This window comes from Mirounga angustirostris, unplaced genomic scaffold (genome assembly GCF_029215605.1).
Source record: "Mirounga angustirostris isolate CCGP_5_RB_7025 unplaced genomic scaffold, mMirAng1.0.hap1 SCAF_13, whole genome shotgun sequence".
Classification (NCBI taxonomy): domain Eukaryota; kingdom Metazoa; phylum Chordata; class Mammalia; order Carnivora; family Phocidae; genus Mirounga; species Mirounga angustirostris.
The window spans coordinates 89847817-89855944 of record NW_026991721.1 but is presented as its reverse complement, the minus strand read 5'-3'; the positions used below and the strand labels follow the sequence as shown (position 1 = coordinate 89855944).

The window sequence follows — 8128 nt, the reverse complement described above, 5'->3', positions numbered from 1 at the left end:
ACGTAGGGTCAGAAGGAATATCCCAGCCATTTTTCAAAAAGAAATACAAAACGCAATGTCCAGTGACTTTGGTGCTCTGACAAGAAATAATGACATCTGTCAGCGGGGTACAGAGAGGGAGAGAGAGTGAGGAAATCCTGCTCCCTTTGTTCTGTACATTCTTTTTTTTTTTTTTTTTTTTTTTTAAGATTTATTTGTTTGACACAGAGAGAGAGACAGCTAGAGAGGGAACACAAGCAGCGGGAGCGGGAGAGGGAGAAGCAGGCTTCCCGCGGAGCAGGGAGCCCGACGCGGGGCTCGATCCCAGGACCCTGGGATCCTGACCTGAGCCGAAGGCAGACGCTTAACTGACTGAGCCACCCGGGCGCCCCTGTTCTGTACATTCTAATCAGTGAAGTCAGAGCATAGGCCACAGTACTGATGTGCCCACACCTGCTCTAAAAAAGCTCAACTGGTACTCCAAGAGGCCAAGATTACTTTAATAATTTTTTTTTAAAAAGTTTAAATGGCAACACAACCGTAAAGTTGGTACATCACAGAAACAAAGGTCTTTGCAGGCAACACTGATTGGGAATAGCAAAACACTTGGTTGGTGAAAAAAATGAAACTCTAAATTATATACAATAGTAGCTAAGGGTGATATTGAAAAACAGTCTTATTTTTACTGTGACTCAAGATTTAACTTGCCATTATCTATTGCTTATTTATTCAGGGTTGTAAATAATACTTATATAGAGACATAGAGATGTGTAAAAATGAAACATTGTGAAAAAAATACAATTTTTCAATTTCATATGAAACTCAAAGTATAAGTTTTGTCCAATATGGAATGTACCTACATTTGTTTATATTAGGGCTCTAAAATCCATTTAAAAATCGTCTTTTTGTTTTTAAAAAAGGAACAGCTGACCCACCATGCAAGTTCGTTGTATATCTTGCTTGCTCAAAATGAGCATTTTCAGGTGAGGCCTGTTTTTTCTGCCCAAAGTCTAGTGTGATTCCGTTGAAGTTGTACTGGCCCGATTGTGGAAAGAGTTTCCATGAAGAGTCTGATGGCAGCATCTGGATGAGGGGCAGTCTAATGCAAAGTGAGTAGAGAAGAGGGAGGTAAGAGCCCAAATCCTTATGAAGGATGACATTCAGTTGTTAAATTTTAAGGGGTATCCAATGGCTTTTTCCAGGCACTCAACTAAAGAGCCAGCGGAAAGAAAATCCCTCTCTACTTCTACGAATTTGATATAGATGGATTTGGGGGAAACTCCGGGATCCACAAGACAGTTCTGAGACAAAAACCCATTAATACCAACCCAATCTTTGCTGAAGGTTTTGGTATTTGCCTGGAAATGTAAAAATAAGCATTGCTGGAGAGTCCTGACCTCAGCAATCCCGAGGTAGCAATAGATTATTCGGGTGGGTTCAATTTCCACCTGTAATGAGGCTTGTGCCGAGAGGGTCTCCAAGTCAACCCGGCCCTCCTTTCCTGGGTCCAGAGAACGTCGCTCCAGGTGTGGCGAGGGGGGCCTCTCCATACATTCTTCGTAGCCAATGGCATAAAGGCCTGGACTTTTGGGAATGCCTCCTGGTAATAAATATTGAACCACGTTCCCACCAGTTGGTTTGGAATGGGCAATGGGTATCCAGTCAATTTCCATGTGCAGCTCCAGGCACCTAGCTTCACTGATCGTGATCTCTAAAAACTTGTAGTAAACATTTTTCCAGTTCATTTTCTGCACGCGGGTCATAATGATCCGTCCCTCAGGCTTCTCGGAGTTGAAGTACTCCCGCAGTCGCTTGCCAAGGGGCACCTGGGAGCTGATCTCTGCATAATGGTAACGGATATCCTCTTTCCAACGGGTGTTATAACCAATTCCAAAAATGGCCAGTTTGTTAGAAAGATGAAGCCTTGAAAAGTCCGTCCAGCTCTGAAACAGTTCCCACTTCAATTGTACTGATTCCAAAATCTGTACGATATTTTGCATGATGTCTCTCTTCCTAGAAAGACAAATACAAAGTCAAATTCCTCAGGTGTCTAGCTCAGCACGGTGCAACAGAACTTTCTGCGATAATGCAAATGTTCTATATCTGTGCTGTCCAATATGGTAGCCATTAGCACTTAAAATGTGATCAGTGTGAGATAGGAACTTTTTAATCATAATTTGAAATTATGTTTAAACAGCCACATGTTGGGCACCTGGGTGGCTCGGTTATTAAGCATCTGCCTTCGGCTCAGGTCATGATCCCAGGGTTGTGGGGTCGAGCCCCTCATTGGGCTCCCTGCTCAACAGGCTCCCACTCCTCCTGCTTGTGTTCCCTCTCTCGCTGTCTCTCTCTCTCTGTCAAATAAATAAATAAATAAAATCTTTAAATAAATAAATAAATACCCACATGTGACTAGTGACTACTGTATTGGGACAGTGCAGGTCGAGATAAACATAGTATTAAAATCTGAGAAACACTCTTTCCCAGGAAATTTCTAGGAGTTAAAGATAAACTACTTTCCATCACTTCTATAGTCTGGCTGTGTTAAACTTAGTAACTATTGATATGTAAGACCCTAGGATTTCAGAAACCCAAGGATCAAGAATTTAAAAAAATTTTTAATTTATTATTATTAATTCCACTATAGTTAACATGCAGTGTGATATTGGTTTCAGGTGTACAGTCTAGGGATTCAATACTTCCATACAGCACCCACTGCTCATCACAAGAGGTGCACTCCTTAATCCCCATCCCCCATTTACCCCTCTGGGAATCATCAGTTTGTTCTCTATAGTTAAAGAGTCTGTTTCTTGCTTTGTCTCTTTCTTTTCCCTTTGCTTGTTTTGTTTCTTAAATTCCACATACGAGTGAAATCATACGGTATCTTCTTTCTCTGACTGACTTATAAAGTGGCTATTATACTGCATAGGATGGCCTTCCGACCTAAGTACCAAAAGCAGATGAAGGATGTTGTATTCAAAAGGCATCCCATATCACTTAAAATAATGAATAGCTTAATTTCTGACCTGAAAGTTCTTAGAGTTCAGTCATTTTGGCCCATACATGCTTGCTGTAGGAAATGTACAATTGATTACGTCTAATGGCCTGATGCAGAAACAAAATGATATTTTCTTCTGTTTGTCCGAAACTCATTACTACTCCCAAATGTAGAACTGTCAGTTAAGCACAGAATTAAGATCCGAGAATTCAGATGGAAAAGGTCTACATCAAGCTTAGAGGGGAAAATGAATGAATGGAGACTATCCTAGAAAACATTTTCTAAAGGAGAGCAAAAGTATAGAAACTATTCCGATTTGGATTTGGAGAGTTAACAGAGTAAGGCCGAATGTGCTGGGAAGTTTTTGTTTCAAATGCTGCTTAACTCATATAATCATAACTGATACTTCATGATAATTCATGCCCTACATATGAGCATATGTAATTACAAGTTTGTTCCTCAGGTATGGCAAGACTCTGATATTGAAAGATTGAAGTCTGTTAAATATTAACTAGCAACAATCTATTACAGTCTACATCCGTCATAGGTTTAAGCTACAAAAATACTCAACGACTACCCCCATGTACGATCAAACGTAGGCAAAGAGAAGAGGGTGTACGTGGTTGCTAACAACTTCTTGGAAGGAGACAGATGCTTGAAGGTTTCCTATTAAATCCTTGTATCTTCTAGGGGAAGAGTTTTGGGAACAAACTGTCATTTTGTTGAAATGAAACATGTAGTCATTCTCAGTCTGTCCTCTTAACTCTCTTTGGCTTTCTCTGCAAGATGACAAAATGCTAAGATTTTGTCACCTGCTCCTTCTCAGAGCCAAAGACTGCCCTAGACTTATCTTCCACTCTAGTTTGTCACAGAAGTTCTCAAGTAACGGAGTGGCCATCTAGATGAAATCACTGCATTGTTGGAGAATGGTTTCTTCTCCAAGTACACAAAGACACTCAATGATCATTCATATATAGCTTGGTGCTCATGAGGTGAAGATATAGGACCGTGTTTCTGCATGAATGCTTGAAGAAAAGCTCTCTTTCATAGCCACCATCCTTCCTTGTCCTCTTTTGAAATGCTACACTGATCTCAAGGACTAGGCTAAGGAGTTGGAATGGAGGGCAGAGATTCTGCTCACTGATATATCCCAATGCCTGACATAAAGTAAGCACTTGGCAAATAACTGTTGACTAAATGAGCAGGTTAGGTGACTTCTTTATGGATGAAGGATGGTTTATTTTAACTATAGGCTATGTCTACTAGCTCAGGCTCATCCCAACTATACTTAGAGGGAAAAAAAAAAAATCCAATGCCCAGATGAAGTTATTTTATTCAGCACTATCCTAGGCCTAAATCATCCATAAGGAATAGTTCTGAGGAAACTTGCACTGGAAAATAAATGGTCTATTAGGAACCACTTTAAAATTTCTCACCGTATGAGCTAAAACTTGGGGAGGCAGCAAAGCTGTCCATTTCTACGGAACCTGTCAGTGTCTTGCCCTGCTGATCTGATGTCAGCCTGAAGACCCCGGGGCCTAAGACTCATCACATTTTCAAAACTACAGAGCACAGTAAAAATGAGACCCAGTTATTTAAATGGCTCCAGAGAAGGGACTATTTTAGTTCCTGATTTCTGAAGTTCTAACCACGGGAAAAGTGCAGATGGTTTGAGGGTAGGGACACCAATTCTGTGAAGCTTGAGTTCATCTCCAGGTACGTCAACCAGGCCTCCTCTCAAGGTCCCAAGTGGTGAAAGGACATTTTAGTGAAGTAGACACAATGGCTTTTTTGGAGACTCAGGGTCTGAAGGGATGGGCTAGTAATAATGCATTTTTAAAACTATTCATCATCAAAGTTTCCCTTCCTTTGGGACATTCTGATGTCAGAACTGGAAAACAGACCTACTTCCCAACAAGAGACGGCCTCAAACTGACTGACTTGAGTCATAAACTTCTTTTTTGAGGAGTGGGGAGTAGTTACAATTTTAAGGAATAATTCTTTTTTTTTTTTTTTAAAGTTCATTTCTTTTTTTTTTTTTTTTTAAGATTTTATTTATTTATTTATTTGACAGAGAGAGAGACAGCGAGAGAGGGAACACAAGCAGGGGGAGTGGGAGAGGGAGAAGCAGACTCCCTGCAGAGCAGGGAGCCCGATGCGGGACTCGATCCCAGGACCCTGGGATCATGACCTGAGCTGAAGGCAGTCGCTTAACCAAATGAGCCACCCAGGCGCCCCAAGGAATAATTCTTGATCCCTAAACTTTCACCGTCTCCCCTGACATGGGAGTAGCTGATACTGGGAATTCTTTGGTTCTACAGATACTCTGAAAAAGACAGGAGCATTTGCAAATCCGGTGGTGGTGGTGGTTGGCTCAGTGAAAACAACAGTTTATTTTTTATATTGCTTGTTGCTTATCACAGCTCTTTCCATCTTGCCTATTCCGCCTCAAACATCAAGATTGCATGTGTGGAATGAAGTAGAGAAGGAGAAAAATGGGTGCTATCAATGCTTCAAGATGACCAGGTTGAAAAAAAAAAAGGTGTCCCTCTACTTTCCCCCTAAATTTATCTTTTAATGTATTTGTTCCATAGATTTAATCAGGGGCTTCCTTAAAGTTATTTAAAAGAACTACAAACATACTAACACTGACTGAAACTCACAGACCTGTGGTCTCCTTACAGAAGAGATAATGCTGAACTCTATAGGGGAGGGTCAGGTGATGTAGCCAGCAGAAGGACCCCAGCCTGGGACTCCATCTTTCATCCGTCAACAGCTTTCTTTTCCAAATGTATAAAAAGGCCACCTAAGAGCTCACTCTTTGATCCCCAAAGTGTAATATCATAAGGAATGTAAGTGCCCCTCTGGCCCTCCTGTCATCTCACCCAACCCCAGATAAACTCAGGGCCCCGTGAATCATCTTTGTACCGTAATTAAACACGCACATAGCCACATTCAAGTACAGGCAAACACCATCAACACACTTATTTTTGTGCTAATACATTTATTTCTTCATGTTGTATACAAAATTCTCACCATAGATTAACTATTGGCAAACGTAAGCTGAGCAGATGAGAAACCATGAGTACACCTGCCCCTCAGTGGTATGTCTGTATTTTCCATACATGTCTAATGACACCATTTCTGGGTCTTCCCAACGGTCATTAAGTTTAGGTAAATACACTTTGTAGAAAGAAGCATCTACTTACTGTGCTTCTTCAGAAGACTCTTGTTTTATTTTTAATGTTCTCTTTGTGACAGGTATTTCATCTGAAAAGCAAGGTTTTTGAAACAAATTATATTTTTCTAAAAATCATATTTTTCTAAGTAGCATACATTTAAGTAGAGAAGTAACTGTGTTTATTTACTGTTCATTTCATACTTTCCAATGCAAGGCTGTAATTCTAGTGTCAAATCCAATGTCAGATTTATAAATATAACTCTTATATAATGAGATGCATACATTTATATGCAAGATCAGAAACCAGCTCTACAAGTATAAAATTCTTCAAGGTCACCAGTGGATTTGTAGCTAGGAGCTTAAAGCTTAATTTCACTGCAAACATGATTTTTAAAGGAACGAGAATGAAAAATGATTCTCTTCTATTTAGATTTTCTATGTAGGTTTTACAGAGCAAATATTCCCCCCAATATCACGATCAATATACTCTGCATGTTATTATTTTCTTCCCAAAGGTTTGGGTGGAACTTAACTCTCTAGGGCAAAACCCGAATAATGGGACGCCAAAGCAATTTAGACCTTATTACCGCTTAGAAATTAAAAGGTAGCGATCATTTGGCATCAGCCCTTTTTATTCTCCCGATCTTTAAGTCTCTTACATTGCATCAGTCTTATAGTTTTATAGCTTCTTTCTTTTCTCCTTTTCCCTTTCAATATTTGAGAGATTCAAAAAAATAGCATTTATAGGAGATAATTAGCATTTAATCCTTTTTCTTTTGAATTAGCATTTTTCTCCATCATCAGGAATTCTGTAAAGCCGTGCCTGTGCACTTTTATCTTAAGCTAGGGAAGCACATTTATAGTGCCAATCCTACTTATACTTCCTTGGAGGTTGCCTCAGTAGCTCACTGGGGAGTCAGAACATTTACTTCGGAGTGAACACTCATCACATAACTTGCTCCTGCACCAGAAGCTGGACTCGGACTTCCAAACTATGAAAACCCAAACTGGAGCATTTGTTGCAAAAAGAAACAACTACCTATACCCCCTTTTAATGAGGGCACCCCAGTTTGGATTTGATGGGCAGGAGTTCTGTTTCCCAGCTACTGCCTGGATGGGATCCTTAGTGAATCTGAATTTTAAAGGAGTATGATCACCACTAAAATTCGAGTATCAGCTCTTTTCAACATAAACTGAGGCTTCTCTTCTATTTTTTGTTTGTTTGTTTGTTGTTGTTCAGACTAAAGTCTGGCTGGGGACCTTTCCCGATTCATAAACAGAAAAGTATTTGGGATAAAGGAAGGAAAAGATCGTCATGTCTAGACCATGTGCGCCAAGAGTTAACGTTCTTGGCAGTTGTCTTAGACCTAGACGGTGCGGGATATTTTAAATTGCATAGGATTCCACCTGTCACTGATTAGGAATTCTGGGTCTTCGGGAATTCTGCTCGTAGCCAGATCCAAATGACTCACAGCAAAGCACCAGCTCGTAGTTTAGGGCTAAAGCAACGATGCCCAGGTTGCCCCAGGGAGGCTGGCCGTGTGCCTTGTGCTGAGCAGCACCAGAGGATGTGCCAGGTACTAAGGACAGGTGCGCATGTAAAGCTGTACACACACACACACACACACACACACGAGGCATCACACACACGGGCTTTCTTACCCAATTCCTGATCTGTTGGATAGCCATGGAGATCCTGACTGTGGTTTCCCCAGTCCTCCTGTGGATACTCCTCCATAGCGCTGCCATCTGACCCCAGCTCCTGGTACAAGCCACTACTGTTAATAAGTACAGGCTGGCAGGGCTGAGCATCCCATCCTCCCTGACCAAACACCTGTTCCAACTGTTCAAATGTGTAACTGCTCTTTCTTTTCCCAACACCATGTTCTTTCACCCGACTGTAACACCTGCGAAGGGTCTAAGACACAAAGTCTTTTGTTATTCCTTTAAAGCTGTATTCCTCTTCCAGG

The 8128-nt window shown here is 40.9% G+C and overlaps 1 protein-coding gene across 7 annotated transcripts in view; it reads right to left on the bottom strand.

Moving 5' to 3' along the window:
* Positions 1-458: 458 nt before the first annotated feature.
* Positions 459-8128, bottom strand: part of MSANTD2 (Myb/SANT DNA binding domain containing 2) — a 32057-nt gene continuing 24387 nt past the window's right edge. For 2 of the 7 annotated variants that reach the window (XM_045894784.3, XM_064577296.1), the window contains exons 2-4: positions 7821-7920; positions 6187-6247; positions 459-1992 (exon numbers count right to left, since the gene is read on the bottom strand). In XM_045894784.3, the coding sequence (XP_045750740.1) occupies positions 1140-1992; positions 6187-6247; positions 7821-7920 (1014 nt within the window). In that variant the 3' untranslated portion in view covers positions 459-1139. Of the gene's footprint in view, positions 1993-6186; positions 6248-7820; positions 8077-8128 lie in introns of those variants that run through there. The other 5 variants (XM_045894783.3, XR_010407051.1, XM_064577297.1 and 2 more) reach the window with 5 other exon arrangements.